This window comes from Nomascus leucogenys, chromosome 6 (genome assembly GCF_006542625.1).
Source record: "Nomascus leucogenys isolate Asia chromosome 6, Asia_NLE_v1, whole genome shotgun sequence".
NCBI classification, from domain to species: Eukaryota; Metazoa; Chordata; class Mammalia; order Primates; family Hylobatidae; genus Nomascus; species Nomascus leucogenys.
The window spans coordinates 102,011,671-102,032,129 of record NC_044386.1 but is presented as its reverse complement, the minus strand read 5'-3'; the positions used below and the strand labels follow the sequence as shown (position 1 = coordinate 102,032,129).

The window sequence follows — 20,459 nt, the reverse complement described above, 5'->3', positions numbered from 1 at the left end:
TTACTTTTTTATATGATTTTTTTATTCCTTATATTTTTTTTCTTGAACTCATCTTCATTTTTTCTTTTCTGCCACCATTATTACCCTTGGCCAAACTACCATCATATCTCACCTGGTATATTGTCACAGCTGTCCAACTGGTCCCCCTTCATCCATCCATGCTCCTTTCCAACCCAGTCTCCACAGTACAGCCAGAGTGAGTTTTCCCAGATGCAAATCTGATCCTACCACCACCACAACCCATCTCCCTGCTAGATTAAAATTACTTTAGAGGCTTTACTTGCTCTTAGGAAGATTGACCAAATCCTCAATGTGGCCTATAAAATACCACATGCTTGGCTAGGCACGGTGGCTCACACTTGTAATCCCAGTACTTTGGGAGGCTGAGGCAGGTGGATCACTTGAAGTCAGGAGTTCGAGACCAGCCTGGCCAACATGGTGAAACCCCGTCTCTACTAAAAATACAAAATTAGCTGGGCATGGTTGCACATGCCTGTGATCCCAGCTACTTAGGAGGCTGACGCAGGAGAATTGCTTGAACCTGGGAGGTGGAGGCTGCAGTGAGCCAAGATCACGCCACTGTACTCCAGCCTGGGGGACAGAGCAAGACTCTATCTCAAAAAAAAAAAAAAAAAAAAAAAAAAAACCCACACTCTCAAGTCCTACTTTTCTTCACAGCCTCATCTGTTATCTCATGCTGTCTCACTCTTCATGTTCCAGCCACATTGTCTTTCTGTCAGTTTCTCAGATATGTCACATACTTTCCAATCAAAGGTAGCAAAAAATAAGAGGCAGAAAATATAATACAGAAGATAAAGAGTGTAGAAGGATCTATCAAGAGGCCCAAAATCTGATTAAATTGGGTTTTAGACCAAGAGATATGAAAGTGAAATTTAAAAGTAGACTTTTTTTTTAATAATGGAAGAAAAATCCTAGAGTGGGGGGTGAGTCAGAGTGGCGGGGAGTCAAGTTACCATTCGTTTTCTCCTTTATTTCTGTTTCCTCCAAGATTGGCTGTTCTGTTTTTATAACCTGGTGCTTTTCTTTCATGGTGTTATGTTTTTTCCTCAGGTATCTGGTGGTTTATGGATGAGGGATGAAGTTGGTTAGTATAGAGAGCTGTCGAGGGTTTCTTCTGCAGTGTTTTAGCCCCCCTTTTCCCACAGACCTCTTCTGCTGGATTGGTTTATGACTGTGGGCTCTCTGTAGGTAGGTGAGGTGTTAGATCTCACTTTTGAGTGAGTGGACAGGGAGCAATGGAGACCCCCCATTTGCCACAGTAGGGCCTCAGGAAATGTTAGAGAGTATTGTAGAAGGAGTAGCATTAGTGACGTGGGTGGAGGATTAGTGGTGGGCAGGCTGTCTGCTAGTGTTTATTGTATGCCCTGGGAAGGTTTCGGGAGCTGTGGCTTCCATTGAAAAGTTGTAGAGGGAATGGGAATTGTCAGGGTGGAGCTAGCCCAGACTTATGGCAAGGTGACAACATGGGGACCTACAGAATGCTGAGGACACAGAAAGTTGGTTTCTCGAAGTGGTGATTTCTAACCTCTGAAATCAGAATCACCTAGGAAATTTCTGTAAAATAAAGGTTCTTGGGCCTCACCTCAGGCAGTGAATCAGAACCTTCATGAGATTGCCTGGCCATCTACATCATTTTAAAGCTGTTTGCTTCTGCCTGCTTCGAATAACCAGGCAGGCTTGGGATCTACTGCCCTCAGAATCAGCAGTTCCATCTGGCTGATGGTGAAAGGAGTTACTTGAGGCAGAAGTGGAGCCAGACTGAATAGAAGTGAGAAATTGAAAAAAGCTAGTAGAAACAGGGTTCCTTTATGATTTCTGCTGCCATTTCTACACTCATGCTTCATGTAGAAAAACACATGAGCCCCAGTTATGTGCATAGTGCAGGTGCCCAAACTGCATTCACCTGGCTCACCCTGTCCTGAGTCCTGTCCCTGGCCAGGAGGAAGTTATGCCCTCTGCTGGACAGACTTTGCTTTTTATTTATTATTATTTTTTCTACTGTATCCTTAGTGACCAGCCTCTGAGCTTTCCTGGGCCTCAGCTTCTGTGTTGGTCCATAGCTCCCTGTACCCCTCTCATTCTTTGTATTTAGAAAGCTCTATAGTCCTGTCTGACTTCCCACTGGCCCTGCCTTTCATCGAAGCCAAAGGGGCTGTTTTACAATCCTTTGGGCTGGAAACAAAAGTCAACTTGGAATGATTTATGCAAAGAGGGTGAGGGATTTATTAATAAGACAAGACCACCCAAAACTTGTGCACAATAATTTGGTATTCTTTTAAATATATTATTTGAATATTTGTTCAAGTTGCTTCAGTGGAAAGCTGATCTCTGTATAGGGATGGTTGAGGAGTACTCAGTCTCTTCTCTGTTGTTCAAAGTGACTCAATTTTTGGTCCCTAAGATTCATACCCACTGGGCAAAACAAAAGCAGCTAACAGGACACCCACCTCTTCCATAAACCGTATAAACAGTTTGGTGGGACAGTACTGTGTTAAGTAAACCCTTTGACAGAGTCTCCCCCTACTGGCTAATCATAGGATTACTTCCAACTACGTGCAATACTCTCAAGAGTTCTGGATATCACAAATTTCTCCATTTTATTACATTTCCCGTAAAACACTCCTTATGGATTTATGTGCCCTGATAAGGAACCTTTAATAGGATAACAAAAGTATCTCATAGAATCCAAAGGGAGAACAGGGAGCATGCAGTCAGACCTCAGGAAGGGCTACAACTGAGAAATGGGAAGTCATTGTTTTTTTTCTCTTCTCTCATCTCTGCAGTTCTGTGTGTTTATGCTTCATTCTTTGCTCTTTATGAAAACTTTTTTTTTCTATATTTCTGGCCAATGTGGAAGAATGTAGCCACCTAATACTCCACGCTTCAGGTTTGCGTGCCTGGTTCTAGCAACCTCCAAATCCTAAGAGAAATACATTTCTTCAACCAGCTCAAGTTAGGGCCCTCTTCCAGTCATCTCTGGAACTGGGAAGACACTCTCAAGCAGTGAAAATATGTCTTCAGGAGCCCTGCCTTAGGGAACAAGGGCAGATACCCCAAAGTGGGCCCACTAAGTTTGGCTCTGTCCTCTTTAGTGTATGTCTTTTCAAAAGTCAGAGGGTATTAACTTTCCATTCTGTTTTAAAAGGCAAGGAAATCAGAGATAGATTCTTATTCTCATATGGTCTTCAGTAGTTTCTGACTGCAAGTCTTGGTGTGACCTAAATGTAAAAAAGAGTACTTCTTTTAGCAGACAAGATTGCTCACATACAAAGTCATACACCACAGTATGTTTTGAGCGCTTATAAACAGAAAATTGAAGTCTTGTTAATGAATTTCAGGTGGCTTATTGTAGATCATTATAGTAAATAATTCTCTTCCTTGCCAAAATTGATTTCTTCCAGCTAGTCAGGATGTGTGTGCCTTGACTTGGTGTTGGAAGTCAGTGGAAACACATGGTTTGCTTGCCATGCCCTCTTCATCAGAGCACATCTAAGCAGGTGCACTCCGCCCCAGGTGGTGGAGAATGTTGTCACTGTCGTTCTAGCCTATGTGGCATAAAAGCAGAGGAATGTCTTGGTCTTAGACTCTCCATCCAACCTTTAATACGTAGTATAGAGTGAGGTAAAAAGGCTTGGTCCCAGCAAAAAGTTACACCCTGCCTCTCCTATTTTTTGTTTTTCTGTTTGGTTTGTTTTTCACTTCAGACCCACCTTAAGAAGGAATTGCACATCAGGGGCCTGTGATGTGTGTTGGCACGCAGGCCCTTGGAAGCCCTGTACAGCAGCCTGTGGCAGGGGTTTCCAGTCTCGGAAAGTCGACTGTATCCACACAAGGAGTTGCAAACCTGTGGCCGAGAGACACTGTGTACAGAAAAAGAAACCAATTTCCTGGCGGCACTGTCTTGGGCCTTCCTGTGATAGTACGTACACCTCCCAGGTATCTCCACTGCCCCAGAGGCCTTGATGGCATCAGATCCTGATGCTACCATCACTGCACCAGACCCTGCTAGTGATTACCTCATCAGAGTCCCAACTGAGGGGCTATTCAGAATGGATTTGGTAGCTTGGGACATCAGGGGATGAACTCCTTTATGTGGGTACAGCTCCATGTTTTCTAGAGAAAAAGCAGTTGGATTGGTAGCATGCCAGCATCATTGGTGACTGCCTTTCTGACAAGCACTGGCAGTCTCTCCACACACTTCTCTTCTGCCTGGTAGTCTTACGTGCTAAGACAAAGATTCCATGGATGGGCTTGGGTAGGTATGCTGATGTCCTGAAATTATATGTAAAAATTGTAGGTTTATTTTTCTAGGGAGCAGGTGTGTAGCTTTCATAAGTTTTTCCAGGAGTCCATGACCCTGCAAAAGTTAAGCATTGCTGCTCTGAGAACTCAAAGGAGCAGCATGGGCCAGAGGGACTGGGAGGACCCAGAGAGCAGTGAGAGGTCACTTGGCTGAGCTGAAAGGGAGTCCAATGCACTTCTGACTCTCGTGCAAAACATGGCCCCAACCCAAAGCTGGTTTCTTCACCTCACTCTGTGATCTCAATTTATGGCTTTTCATAAAGTCAAATAATTTTTAATTAGGTCTCTAATAAGCTATATGTTATAGATACTTTTTTCTTTTTTGCAGGAGACTGCACAGACACAACTCACTACTGTATGTTTGTAAAACATCTTAATTTGTGTTCGCTAGACCTCTACAAACAAAGGTGCTGCCAGTCATGTCACGAGGGATAAACCTTTGGAGGGGTCATGATGCTGCTGTGAAGATAAAAGTAGAATATAAAAGCTCTTTTCCCCAAGTCGCTGATTCAAAAACATGTACTTCTTAAAAGACTAGATTCTATGGATCAAACAGAGGTTGATGCAAAAACACCACTGTTAAGATGTAAAGTGAAATTTTCCCATGGTAGTTTTATATTCCAATTTTTAAAAATGATGTATTCAAGGATGAACAAAAATACTATAACATGCATGCCACTGCACTTGGGACCTCATCATGACAGTTGAATCAAGAAATCACTAAGATTATGAGCGCATCCTCACGTGCTGCCTCTTTCCTGTGATTTGTAGACTAGCACAGAGTGGTACATCCTAAAAACTTGGGAAACACAGCAACCGATGACTTCCTCTTCTCTCAAGTTGCAGGTTTTCAACAGTTTTATAAGGTATTCGCATTTTAGAAGCTGTGGCCAGTAGTTGTTAAGATGTTGGCATTAATGGCATTTTCATAGATCCTCGGTTTAGTCTGTGAAAAAGAAACCATCTCTCTGGATAGGCTGTCACACTGACTGACCCAAGGGTTCATGGAAGCATGGCATCTTGTCCTTGCTTTTAGAACACCCCAGGAAGAAAACACAGAGTAGATATTGCTGCCATTTGTACAACTACAGAAATCTGTGACCAAATGAGGCATCTTGGAAGTCTTAAAGAAGAGGGAAAGTTAACCTTTTCTACTGATTTTGTAGTATATTCAGAGCTTTCTTTTAAGAGCTGTGAATGAAACTTTTTCTAAGCACTATTCTATTGCACACTAACAGAAAACCAAAGCCTTATTAGATCTAATTTATGCATAAAGTAGTATTCCTGAGGATTTTATTTTGGAAAATTTATAAGAAAGTAATCCAAATAAGAAACACAATAGTTGAAAATAATTTTTATAGTAAATAATTGTTTTGGGCTGATTTTTCAGTAAATCCAAAGTGAGTTAGGTTAGAAGTTACACTAAGGACCAGGGGTTGGAATCAGAATTTAGTTTAACATTTGGGGAAAAGGGTAAGGGTTAGTTTCAGTTTTAGGATTAGAGCTAGAATTGGGTTAGGTGAGAAAGGAAGTTAAGGTTAAGGCTAGAGTTGGCTTTAAGGGTTAGGACCAGGTTAGGTCGGGGTTGGGCTGGGTTTGGATTGGGGCCAGTGCTGGTGTTGGTGATAGTGTCAGGTTGGAGGTTCGGTTTGGAGTAAGTGTTGTTGCTGAGGTGAGTTCAGGCTAGCATTAAATTGTAAGTTCTGAAGCTGGTTTGGTTATGGGGTCTTTCCTCTGTATACTACCAGTAGTGTCTTTAGATGGCACACAAGTCCAAATGAGTGGTCATACTTCTTTATTCAGGGTCTCAGCTGCCTGTACACCTGCTGCCTACATCTTCTTGGCAACAAAGTTACCTGCCGCAGTCTGTGCTGAGCCTAGTTCCTGGTCAGTAATAACTGAACAGTGCATTTTGGCTTTGGATGTGTCTGTGGACAAGCTTGCTGAGTTTGTCTACCATATTCTGAGCACATGGTCTCTTTTGTTCTAACTTCAGCTTCACTGACACTGGGATGAGCACTACTGTATGTGGAGAGTTTGGTGACTGGGAATGGATGGGAGACAGTGAGGAGGACACACCAGCCCATGAGTTGTTAATCATCAATCACATTTGATTGTTGAAGGTTATTAAATTAACAGAAAGATCATTTGTAACATACTCTGTATATATTTATTATATGAAAGGTGCAATATTTTATTTTGTACAGTATGTAATAAAGACATGGGACATATATTTTTCTTATTAACAAAATTTCATATTAAATTGCTTCACTTTGTATTTAAATTTAAAAGTTACTGTTTTTCGTTTGCTATTGTACTTTCATTGTTGTCATTCAATGGACATTCCTGTGTACTGTATTTTACTACTGTTTTTATAACATGAGTTAATGTTTCTGTTTCATGATCCTTATAGAATTCAGAAATAAATTTACTTTGATTATTCAGTGGCATCCTTATAAATATAGGCAGCTTATGTGTGTTATTTTTTGGTAGCCTTGGGTCTTGTCATCGTGGCTGCCCCATCGTCAGTCCAAGAGCCACCCCAGTGGGTTTGATTCCCTGGACTGTCCTTCAGAGTGTGGATTACAAGACTCAGAGCAGATCTCACAAAGTTTCATTCTAATGCCCTCATTTTACTCATTTACATATTGTGAATCATATTTAAAAGAATCTCAAGAGCAGCAGAAGAAAGAAGTCCCAAACAGACAACCTGAAACAGGTATTGAAGTAAGTGGTAGTTAGAAGAGCAAGCGGTACTAATAGCCTTTTAATTTTTTAAAGACTTTTTTTAGAGCAGTTTTAATTTCACAACAAAATTGATTGGAAGGTACAAAGATTTCCCATATATACCTCATGTCCCAACACATATATAACATCCCCCATTATCAGCATCCCCCACCAGAATGGTACATTTGTTCCAACTGATGAACCTCCACTGACACATCGTCATAGTCCAAAGTCCATAGTTTACAATAGCTGGGATAAATCCCACTTAGTCATGGTGTATAATTCATTTTATAAATTGTTAGATTCAACTTGCTAATGTTTGTTGAGTATTTTTGCATTTATTTTCATGAGAGATTGGTCTGTAGTTTCCTTCCTTCCTTTTTCATGAGAGATTGGTCTGTAGCTCGCTCTTTCTCTCTCTTTCTCTCTCTCTCTTTTTCTTTCTTTCTTTCCTTTCTTTCTTTCCTCTCTTCTCTTCTCTTCTCTTCTCTTCTCTTCTCTTCTCTTCTCTTCTCTTCTTTTCTTTCGTCAGCAAGTATCCCTCTGTTGCCCAGGCTGGAGTGCAGTGGTGCGATCTCGGCTCACTGCAACCTCCGTCTCCTGGGTTCCAGCATTTCTCCTGTCTCAGCCTCCTGAGTAGCTGGGATTACAGGCCCATGCCACCAAGCCCAGCTAATTTTTGTATTTTTAGTAGAGACGGGTTTCACCATATTGGTCAGGCTGGTCTCAAACTCCTGACCTCAGGTGATCCACCCGCCTCTGCCTCCCAAAGTGCTGGGATTACAGGCGTGAGCCACCATGCCAGGCCAGTTTTCTTTTCTTGTAATGTTTTGTCTGGGTTTGGTATTAGGGTGATACTGGCCTCATGGAATGAGTTAGGAAATATTAACTCTGCTTCTGTCCTCAAGAGATTGTAGAGAATTGCTATTTCTTTCTTAAATGTTTGGTAGAATTAACCAGTGAACGTGTCTTGGCCTATTGCTTTCTGGTTTTGAAGATTATCAATTATTGATTCAATTTATTTAATAGAAATAAGCCTATTTGGATTGTCTGTTTCTTTTTGTGTGAGTTTTGGCTCATTGTTTCTTTGTATGAATTTTGACAGATTGTGTGAAGGAATTGGTCTATTTCTTCTAGGTTATAAAATTGTAGGCAGAGTTCTTCATGGTATTCCTCTATTATCCTTTTAATCCTCATAGTATTTGTAGTGATGTCTCCTCTTTCATTTCTCATATTAGTAATTTGTATCCTTTCTGGTTTTTTTTTTCTTAGCTTTGCTGGAGACTTACTGAGTTTAGTGATTTTTTTCAAAGAACCAGTGTTTATTTCATTTCATTTCTTCTATTGATTACTTGTTTTCAATTTCATTGATTTCAGCTCTATTTCTTTTCTTTGTCTTAAATTGGATTTATTTTATTTATTTATTTATTTAGGAGACAGATTCTCATTCTGTCACCCAGGCTGGAGTGCAGTGGTGTGATCTTGGCTCACTGCAACCTCCTCCTCCCAGGTTCAAGCAATTCTAGTGCCTCCACCTCCCGAGTAGCCAGGACTATGGGTATGCACCACCAAGCCTGGCTAACTTTTTGTATTTTTAGTAGAGACAGGGTTTTGCCATGTTGCTCAGGCTAGTCTTCAACTCCTGAGCTCAGGCAATCTGCCCACCTCAGCCTCCCAATTACAGGCATGAGCCACCGTGCTTTTCTTTGGTTTTTTGGGTTTTTTTTTTTTTGAGATGGAGTCTTGCCCTGTCACCCAGGCTGGAGTGCAGTGGCTCAATCTCGGCTCACTGCAACCTCTGCCCCCCAGGTTCAAGCGATTCTCCTGCCTCAGCCTTCTGAGTAGCTGGGCCTACAAGCATGTATCACCACGCCCGGCTAATTTTTGTATTTTTAGTATAGACAGGGTTTCATCATGTTGGCAGGCTGCTCTCAAACTGCTGACCTCATGTGATCCACCCCACTCAGCCTCCCAAAGTGCTGGGATCACAAGCGTGAGCCACGGCACCTGACCTACTTTGGATTTAATTTGCTCTTCTTTTCTATTTTCTTCAGGTGTAAACTTAGAATACTGATTTAAGATCTGTCTTCTTTCCTAATATATGTATTCAATGCCTTGTATTTCCCCATAGCACTGTTTTTACTGTATCCCACAAATTTTGATAAATTGTGTTTCCATTTTCATTTGGTTCAAAATATTTTTAAATTTCTCTTGAGATTTTCTGATCCACATGTAACTTAGAAATATGTTGTTTAATCTCCACATATTTTGAGATTTTCCAGTTACCTTTCTGTTATTGATTTATAATTTAATTCCACCATGGCCTGAAAGCAGACATTGTATGATTTCTAGTCTTTTCAATGTGTTAAAGTGAAGAAGAGGGTGGAGCCAAGATGGCCAAATAGGAAGAGCTCCAGTCTACAGCTCCCAGCATGAGCGACGCAGAAGACGGGTGGTTTCTGCATTTCCAACTGAGGTACCAGGTTCATCTCTCTGGGGTGTGTTGGAAAGTGGGTGCAGGACAGTGGGTGCACCGCACCAAGCCTGAGCCAAAGTAGGGCGAGGCATTGCGTCACCCGGGAAGTGCAAGGGGTCAGGGAATTCCCTTTCCTAGTCAAAGAAAGGGGTGATAGATGGCACCTGGAAAATCGGGTCACTACCACCCTAATACTGTGCTTTTCCAATGGTCTTAGCAAACGGCACACCAGGAGATTATATCCCGTGCCTGGCTTGGATGGTCCTACGCCCACGGAGCCTCGCTCATTGCTAGCACAGCAGTCTGAGGTCAAACTGCAAGGGGCAGCAAGGCTGGGGGAGGGGCGCCCTCCATTGCCTAGGCTTGAGTAGGTAAACGAAGCGGCCTGGAAGCTCCAACTGGGTGGAGCCCACCGCAGCTCAAGGAGGCCTGCCTGCCTCTGTAGACTCCACCTCTGGGGGCAGGGCACAGCCAAACAAAAGGCAGCAGAATCCTCTGCAGACTTAAATGTCCCTGTCTGACAGCTTTGAAGAGAGTAGTGGTTCTCCCAGCACACAGCTGGGAGAGAACGGACAGACTGCCTCCTCAAGTGGGTCCCTGACCCCCGAGTAGCCTAACTGGGAGGCACCCCCCAGTAAGGGCAGACTGACACCTCACACGTCCAGGTTCTCCTCTGAGACAAAACTTCCAGAGGAACGATCAGGCAGCAACATCTGCTGTTCACCAATATCTGCTGTTCTGCAGCCTCCGCTGCTGAGACCCAGGCAAACAGGGTCTGGAGTGGACCTCCAGCAAACTCCAACAGACCTGCAGCTGAGGGTCCTGACTATTAGAAGGAAAACTAACAAACAGAAAGGACATCCACACCAAAACCCCATCTGTACGTCACCATCATCAAAGACCAAAGGTAGATAAAACCACAAAGATGGGGAAAAAACAGAGCAGAAAAACCGGAAACTCTAAAAATCAGAGTACCTCTCCTCCTTCTCCAAAGGAATGCAGCTCCTCACCAGCAATGGAACAAAGCTGGACAGAGAATGACTTTGTCGAGTTGAGAGAGGAAGGCTTCAGACGATCAAACTACTCCAAGCTAAAGGAGGAAGTCCAAACCCCTGGCAAAGAAGTTAAAAACCTTGAAAAAAATTCAACAAGCTTCATGCTAAAAACTCTCAATAAATTAGGTATTGATGGGATGTATCTCAAAATAATAAGAGCTATCTATGACAAACCCACAGCCAATATCATACTGAATGGGCAAAAACTGGAAGCATTCCCTTTGAAAACTGGCACAAGACAGGGATGCCCTCTCTTACCACTTCTATTCAACATAGTGTTGGAAGTTCTGGCCAGGGCAATCAGGCAGGAGAAGGAAATAAAGAGTATTGAATTAGGAAAAGAGGAAGTCAAATTGTCCCTGTTTGCAGATGACATGATTGTATCTAGGAAACCCCATCATCTCAGCCCAAAATCTCCTTAAGCTGATAGGCAACTTCAGCAAAGTCTCAGGATACAAAATCAATGTGCAGAAATCACAAGCATTCTTATACACCAATAACAGAGAGCCAAATCATGAGTGAACTCCCATTCACAATTGCTTCAAAGAGAATAAAATACCTAGGAATACAACTTACAAAGGAGGTGAAGGACCTCTTCAAGGTTAACTACAAACCACTGCTCAATGAAATAAAAGAGGATACAAACAAATGGCAGAACGTTCCATGCTCACGGGTAGGAAGAATCAATATCATGAAAATGGCCGTACTGCCCAAGGTAATTTATAGATTCAATGCCATCCCCATCAAGCTACCAATGACTTTCTTCACAGAATTGGAAAAAACTACTTTAAAGTTCATATGGAACCAAAAAAGAGCCCGCATTGCCAAGTCAATCCTAAGCCAAAAGAACAAAGCTGGAAGCATCACACTACCTGACTTCAAACCATACTACAAGGCTACAGTAACCAAAACAGCATGGTACTGGTACCAAAACACAGATATAGACCAATGGAACAGAACACAGCCCTCAGAAATAATGCCGCATATCTACAACTATCTGATCTTTGACAAACCTGACAAAAACAAGAAATGGGGAAAGGATTCCCTATTTAATAAATGGTATTGGGAAAACTGGCTAGCCGTATGTAGAAAGCTGAAACTGGATCCCTTCCTTACACCTTAGACAAAAATTAATTCAAGATGGATTAAAGACTTACATGTTAGACCTAAAACCATAAAAACCCTAGAAGAAAACCTAGGCAATACCATTCAGGACATAGGCATGGGCAAGGACTTCATGTCTAAAACACCAAAAGCAATGGCAACAAAAGCCAGAATTGACAGATGGGATCTAATTAAACTAAAGAACTTCTGCACAGCAAAAGAAACTACCATCAGAGTCAACAGGCAACCTACAGAATGGGAGAAAATTTTTGCAATCTATTCATCTGACAAAGGGCTAATATCCAGAATCTACAATGAACTCAAATAAATTTACAAGAAAAAAAAAACAGCCCCATCAAAAAGTGGGTGAAGGATATGAACAGACACTTCTCAAAAGAAGACATTTATGCAGCCAAAAGACACATGAAAAAATGCTCATCATCACTGGCCATCAGAGAAATGCAAATCAAAACCACAATGAGATACCATCTCACACCAGTTAGAATGGCCATCATTAAAAAGTCAGGAAACAACAGGTGCTGGAGAGGACATGGAGAAATAGGAACACTTTTACACTGTTGGTGGGACTGTAAACTAGTTCAACCATTGTGGAAGTCAGTGTGGCGATTCCTCAGGGATCTAGAACTAGAAATACCATTTGACCCAGCCATCCCATTACTGGGTATATACCCAAAGGATTATAAATCATGCTGCTATAAAGACACATGCACACGTATGTTTATTGCGGCACTATTCACCATAGCATAGACTTGGAACCAACCCAAATGTCCAACAATGATAGACTGGATTAAGAAAATGTGGCACATATACACCATGGAATACTATGCAGCCATAAAAAAGGATGAGTTCATGTCCTTTGTAGGGACATGGATGAAGCTGGAAACCATCATTCTCAGCAAACTATCACAAGGACAAAAAACCAAACACCGCATGTTCTCACTCATAGGTGGGAATTGAACAATGAGAACACATGGACACAGGAAGGGGAACATCACACACTGGAGCCTGTTGTGGGGTGGGGGGAGGGGGGAGGGATAGCTTTAGGAGATATACCTAATGTTAAATGACGAGTTAATGGGTTCAGCACACCAACATGACACATGTATACATATGTAACTAACCTGCACGTTGTGCACATGTACCCTAAAACTTAAAGTATAATAAAGAAAAAAAAGTGTTAAAGTGTGTTTCTATTGATCAAACAGATCGTTCATTCAAAATAATAATTAGCAATAATATATTTGATTATAAATGAATTAAGAATAAGAACAATAAAAGTTTTCATTTTATCTTCACTTATTCTTATTCCAATGCTCTTCCTTTCTTGATACACATCCAAGTTACTGACATGTATCATTTTCCTTCTTCCCAAGGAACTTTTCTTTAACATTTCTTTCAAGGCAGGTTTACTGGCAACTAATTCCCTCAATTTTTGTTTGAGAAAGTCTTTATTTCTCCTTCACTTATGAAGAGTAATTTCACAGAATATAGAATTCTAGGTTGGTGGTGCTTTTTTTTTCCCTCTCTCAACACTTTAAATATTTCATTCCACTCTCCTCTTGCTTACACAATTTCTGAGAAGTTGGATGTAATTCTTACCTTGACTTCTCTATAGGTAAGGTGGTTTTTTTTTTCTCTGGGTTCCTTCAGAATATTCTCTTCATCTTTTTTTTTTTTTTTTTTTTTTTTTTGAGGCGGAGTCTCGCTCTGTCGCCCAGGCTGGAGTGCAGTGGCACGATCTCGGCTCACTGCAAGCTCCGCCTCCTGGGTTCACGCCATTCTCCTGCCTCAGCCTCTCCGAGTAGCTGGGACTACAGGCGCCCACCACCACGCCCGGCTAATTTTTTTTGTATTTTTAGTAGAGACGGGGTTTCACCATGGTCTCGATCTCCTGACCTCGTGATCTGCCCGCCTTGGCCTCCCAAAGTGCTGGGATTACAAGCGTGAGCCACCACGCCCGGCCTTCTCTTCATCTTTTGATTTTTTTTTTTTCCATAGTTTGTAACTTACGTGGCTACATGTAGTTTTTCTGTGGGCATTTATCCTGCTTGAAGTTTTCTGAGCTTCCTAGATCTGTGGTTTGGTGTCTCACATTGAGAGAAATTCTCAGCCATTATTGCTTCAAATATTTCTCCTGTTTCTTTCTCTTCTGCTTCTGGAATTCCCATCACATGTATGTTACATCTTTTGCAGTTGTCTCACAGTTCTTGCATACTCTGTATTTTTTTCAATCTTTTTGTCCTTTTCAGTTTTGGTGATTTCCATGAGATATTCTCAAGCTCAGAGATGTCTTTCCTCAGCAGAATCCAGTTTACTAATAAGCCTGTCAAAGGCATTCTTCATTTTTGTTACAGCGTTTTTAATCTATAGCATTTCTTTTTGGTTCTTTCTTACAATTTCCGTCTCTGATTAAACTGCCCATATATACAGAGCATATATACTAACCTGTGAATGCACACACACACACGCATCTATTTTCTTGTGTGTCTATGAATTCATACTGAGACCCTGCACAATATTTCAGCACCATAGGGTTCATTATAATCCACATCTTTTTATTTTAAGTTCTGGGGTACATGTGCAGAATGTGCAGGTTTGTTACATAGGTAAACGTGTGCCATGGTGGTTTGCTGCACCTATCAACTCATCACCTAATTAGTAAGCCCAGCCTGCATTAGCTCTTTTCCCTAATGCTCTCCCCCGTCGCACTCCCCTGACCCCAGTAAGTGTTGTTCCCCTCCGTGTCCACGTGTTTTCATTTTTCAGCTCTCACTTGTGAGTGAGAACGTGTAGTATTTGGTTTTATGTTCTTGCATTAGTTTGCTGAGGATAAAGACTTCCAGCTCCATCCATGGCCCTGCAAAGAACATGATCTCATTCCTTTTTATGGCTGCATAGTATTCCATGTTGTATATGTATGACATTGTCTTTATCCAGTGTATCATTGATGGGCATTTGGGTTGATTCCATAACTTTGCTATTGTGAATGGTGCTATCTGCATCTTTTTCTTATTTGTAACTCATTTCTCTGATAGAAGCCTGGCTCTCATTATTTACACTATATTTTCTCAGTTCAATCTTATTATACTCATAGTTTAGAATTGATAACACATAGCTCTGTCAAAGAAAAAAAATTAAAAACTAGAGTACAATGTTCATATACAATTATTTTTGTCTTTAGCTTTTGTCTTTGTCTTTAGATAGTAGCCAATCTGAACACTTGTCCAAAATCACTTAGGTAATCTCCTTTCTTCTCAATGCCACGTCCTGGGTGACAGTTTTCATAATTTACATACTGTGAAATTAACTTGGTGGATTCTAATGGTTTTGACAAATGCAGAGTTTTATATCTACCACCAGTTTCTTAGTTCCACTCCACCCCAAATTCTTTTGTCCTGCTTCTTTGTAGTCAATTGCTTCTACCCCCACCCCTAGCAATCATTTACTATTTTCTGTCCCTATGGTTTTGCCTTTTCCAGAAATTTATACAAATTGAATCATATAACATGTCTTTTGGGTCTGGCCTTTTTCACTTATGAAAATACATGTAAGTTCCATGCATGCTGTTGGGTGAATCAACAAATGTTGAAACAACAAAATGTTGTTTGTTCCTTGAACTGGCTTTATATACGGATAGATGTTCACTCATTTACCAGTTGAAAGACATGTGGGTTGTCTCCAGTTTGAGATGATTATAGATAAAGTTCTATAAACATTCATATACACATTTTTGCATAAACCTACATTTTCACTTCTCTTTGATGAACACCTAGAGGTAAGTTTGCTGGTTCATATGATATGTGCATGTTTATAAGAAACTGTTAAACTGATTTCCAAAGTAGCTGTACCACTTTGCATTCTAATGAACAATGTGTGAGTGTTCCAGTTGTCCCAGACCCTTGCTAGTATGTGGTATTATCAGGCTTGTGTGTGCGGTGGTTTTTTGGTTTCTTTTGTTTCTCTTTAAGCCATTCTAGTAGGTATGTAGTGGTATCTTAGTGCAGTTTTAATTTGAACTTCCATAATGACTATTGATGCTAAGCATCTTTTCATGTGTTTCGTCACTATCTTTTCTGGGTTAAATTGTGTCTCCTCCAAAAATGAAATTCTAACGCTCCCTACCTATGAATATAATCTTATTGGAAAATGGGGTCATTGCAAAAGATCAAGTTAAGATGAGGTTATCAGGATGGGCCTTAATACAATGTGACTGATATCCTTATAAAAAGGGGAAATTTGAAAACAGACGCATGCACACAAGGAGGACACTGTGTGAAGATAAAGGCAGAGCTCTACAAGCCAAAGAACCCCAAAGATCACCAGCAAACCACCAGAAGCTAGGACAAAAAAAAATGGAACCGATTTTCCCACACAGCCTCAAAACCAGCCCTGTTAATACCTTGATCTTTGGATCTGTGGTCTCTGGAACTGAGAGGTAATACATTTCTATTGTTTAAGCCACCCTGTTTGTGTACTTTTCACAGTAGTCTTAGCAAATTAAGACACAATCTGTATATCTTTTTTGGTGAAGTATCTGTTTAGAACTTTTACCTATGTTTTTGTGGTTGGGTTTGGTTTGCTTTGGTTTTGCTATTGCTTGCTTACTGTCTGTAAGTACCTCCCAGCCACATTTCCTTGTTAGTCATTATAGTTCCATGATGGCTACAATTAAAGAAGTCTTGGCCAGGCGCGGTAGCTCGCGCCTGTAATCCCAGCACTTTGGGAAGCCGAGGCAGGTGGATTGTTGAGGCCAGGAGTTTGAGACAAGCCTGGCCAACATGGCAAAACCCCATCTCTACTAACAGTACAAAAATTAGCTGAGCATGGTGGCATGCACCTGTAAATCCCAGCTACTTAGGGGGCTGAGGCAGGAGAATCGCTTGAACCCAAGAGGCAGAGGTTGCAGTGAACTGAGATCGCACCACTGCACTCCAGCCTGGGTGACACAGCAAGACTCCATCTCAAAAAAAAAAAAAAAAAAAGACAAGAAAAAGAAGTTTTAACACAGATATTGCATGGGATGGAGAAATGCCCCTGGCCACCCTAGAGAGCATCTATCAAGCTGTGTGCTGTGTTTATGAGAAGGCTGGGGAGGGTAGTATTGATGAAAGTTGTGTGTCTGTGATACAGGGTGAAAATCTGCACTTGCATGCAAAAGAGCATTGAATGACAGGGGAAAAAAGCAAAAACTTGAACAAAATGAATGAGTCCTGATGTTTTACTGGACACCGCAACCCTTTGAAAAGCATGTTATCAGCATGTTTTTAAACAGCGTTTTTGAAGTTACTAACTCATGATTGCAAGGTTCTCTTCCTCGACTCTGTTGAACTTTCAGAGGTCTCCCCTCCACTTCCTGAGTATCATGAGGATCCTCTCACACAGCGATTCTCAGAGAAGGCCTTAGATTACAGTTTTGTATAAAAGCAAGCCTGCAAATGTGAGATATTCAGAAGCTGGGATGTGGGTTTCCCAGCCTCTGAGTGAACACCTCCCTCCTGCCTTGAAGGGCTTTTAAGAAAACTTTCAAAATAGACTTTATTTTTTTAGACCAGTTTTAGGTTCACAGCAAAACTGAGTGGAAAATATAGAGTTCCCATATGTCCCTCCCCACACACATGCACAGCCTCCCCCACTATCAACACCCCCAGCCAGGGTGGTACATTTGTTAGAGTTGAGGAACTTACATGGACACATTACCACCCAAAGTCCATAGTTTAGGTTAGGGTTCACTCCTTACATTGTCTGTGCAGTTTTTATAAATCATAAGGCCTTTATTTCGAATTTCAGTCCGTGGTCTCATTTTACACAACAAGGGTTTCCAGAGAGATAGGGTGGAAATGGGATGGGGCTGGGGTAGAAATCTACCAACTCTTCTCTGAATTTTCCTCCTTTCTTCATTAGATTTATCCAAGTTTGGCATAGTGGAATCTGGCAGGTTGCTAAGTAATATTACCAGTTTCCAGCCCTGTTAAAATGTTTTTTGTGTGTGTTCCCGCATAGTATTTCAAGGAGGCCTAAGAGGAGAATGACTCAGGGATTGCTAGCTTTCCACCAACATAGCCTGGAAGTCCCTTTAACTCTTTCACAGAGATAGAGGGTCCCTCTGTACCTATTTTTATGCTGTTCCCACCTTCCCATTTTTCTTGATCTGGTAACTTCCTACTTATCTTCCAAGATTCAGCTCACCTGTCTATCCTCTCCGTAAGGCAGACTTTCCTGAACTCCTAGGCTGAATGTCTTACATTGTTCTCTGTTTCAATCTCTATTTTCACACCTGTTATACTGAGTGTTAGATTATTGGGAAACACCATTATTCATCTTCAATCCTTAACCCATGGCAAATTACCTCTGGAAACTCTAGTAGATGTCTTATTAAGGGTGACCTTTGTCCAGGGAGGGGACCACCCCTATTAAATTACAGAGTGATTTGAATATCCAGCATTGGAATATGGGACGGGATGACAGAGTGCTGTAGTATTCCCTTATTTTTAATTCTGGTTATACATTATTGTTTTGTATTTAAAAAGTAAGAACATCTACTTATGTATAGGTTAACCTAGACAGGACTTTATTAAAATGCTGTCTTTAAAAAAAAATTAGGTACAGAAATCTTGAAAATCCATTCCTTTTATTGATTTTATTAATGTTGCACAGAAACATAAAGTTTCACACACCATACTTTTACTAATAAATGTAAAAAAGAACAAATTACTTTTGAACAATTAAAATAACCAAATATTAATGATTTTCAATAAAATATATTTTGAAATAATTCTGAAGCCATAAAAGACTAAAATTCACTTTATGCTAAAATAAATCATATTCTCCCATAATGCAATTATTTAATTAAAAAAAACCACCCAATAAGAGTTTAATTCATTAGGAAATTTTTAGCATTTATAAATGCAATAGAGTGTTTCTACTATACTTACTAGCATCATTCCTTTCCTTATCACTTATCTTCACACTGGAAGAGGTGAACCAGGTGATTATGCCCCCTGCTGAGGCTGGTTCTGCCTCTAAACAGTGACTTGGCCTGGCAATTAGGTGCAAAATTATCTACATTTACCCTAAAGATTTCTTCAGAGCTGTCAGTCTTCCTAAAACTACCTACCCTAGTGAATACTTTTTCCTTTCTGCAAATACTGTTACTGAAATCATTGTATTTACCCCATTCCAAGCTTTCCATTCTCTGTTAAGAATTTCTCAGGTGCTCATGAAGTTTTAAAGGACAAGACTCCTCACATACTGCTCATAAGTTCAAAGCAAATTAGGTTATTTTACAATCCTTGATACAGGCCAGAAAATGAGGATTGGGTAAGTAATTATCCTAATTTGAAAAGGAGAAAACAAGTACAGAAAGAGATTGAGTGATTTTTTTAACAATCCCCTACATTTATACTTTTACTTTAAGGATTAAAATGTACCATATGGTCTGATGCTCAAAACAAACTGTTTTTGAGAACAGACATCATTTTACAAATAAAGACACTGAGTCTCAGAGATATGAGTCACTGTCTAAGGTAGTACAAATAGAAATCTATATTATTAGAACTTGAACTCAGGCTGGGTATAGTGGCTCATGCCTGTGATCCCAGTGCTTTGGGAAGCCAAGGCAGGATTCAATAGCAGCCTGGCCAATATAGCAAGAACCTGTCTCTACAAAGTATATTAAAAAAAATAACCAGGTGTGGTGGCACACCCTTGTAGTCCCAGCTACTTGGGAGGCTGAGGCAGGAGGATCACTTGAGCTCAGGAGGCTGAGGCTGCAGTAAGCCATGATCATGCCACTGGACTCCAACATGGCTGACAGTGAGACCCTGTCTCTAAAAATAATAATTAGTTAGAACTTGAACTCAAGTCCTTCGATTCCCAGCACACAGAGCCTTTCCTTGCCACACCACAGTGCCTCTTGCTAACTTGAACATGGTGAGGAGCAGTGCAGCAGTCTATATACCACCAACCCAAACTTGACTCAGTGGATGCTATGTAGATGCACGGAAGTCTCAGTAAAATGAATCCTATTGCCTTGGAAAAGGAATCCATGTATCATTTTCAGTGTTGTCCTAGATAATCCTGATGTGCTTGATAAATGACAGCTGGTATGTGAATAACCATATAATTGCCATAATTATAAACAGAATTACAAATAATAGACTGGGGACAAGCTATTAAGCAGTATGTTGAGTATTAAAATGGTACATATGGGAATCTATATTATTCAACCTTCCAAAATGCACATTAAAGAACAATCTTGGTTAAAATATCAATACAAAATGGTTTTAAGATTCTGATTCCTTACAATACATTTTCCAATTTTCTTGTTTAAAAATATAAAAAGTGATTTATTATATCGGCCGAGCGCAGTGGCTCACGCCTGTAATTCCAGCACTTTGGGAGGCCGAGGCAGGTGGATCACGAGGTCAGGAGACTGAGACCATCCTGGCTAATGCGGTGAAACCCCATCTCTACTAAAAATACAAAAAATTGACCGTGTGTGGTGGCGGGCACCTGTAGTCCCAGCTACTCAGGAGGCTGAGGCAGGAGAATGGTGTGAACCCAGGAGGCAGAGCTTGCAGTGAGCTGAGATTGCACCACTGCACTCCAGCCTGGGCAAGAGAGCGAGACTCCCTCTCAAAAAAAAAAAAGAAAAAGATTTATTATATCATAAATTTTTTTCACTAAAAATATTGAGTTTTCTCTTGGAAAACCAACAACTTGCTAGTAGCTTCCTGTTAAGCACAATTTGGTTA

General features: G+C 40.8%; 1 protein-coding gene across 2 annotated transcripts in view; it reads left to right on the top strand.

The window, feature by feature from the left end:
• Positions 1–6,763, top strand: part of ADAMTSL3 (ADAMTS like 3) — a 388,402-nt gene extending 381,639 nt beyond the window's left edge. The window contains exons 29-30 of one of the 2 annotated variants that reach the window (XM_030814922.1): positions 3,726–3,940; positions 4,652–6,763. In XM_030814922.1, coding sequence (XP_030670782.1) covers positions 3,726–3,940; positions 4,652–4,758 — 322 coding nt within the window. In that variant the 3' untranslated portion in view covers positions 4,759–6,763. Of the gene's footprint in view, positions 1–3,725; positions 3,958–4,651 lie in introns of both variants that reach the window. The other variant, XM_030814923.1, reaches the window with a different exon arrangement.
• Positions 6,764–20,459: the final 13,696 nt, after the last annotated feature.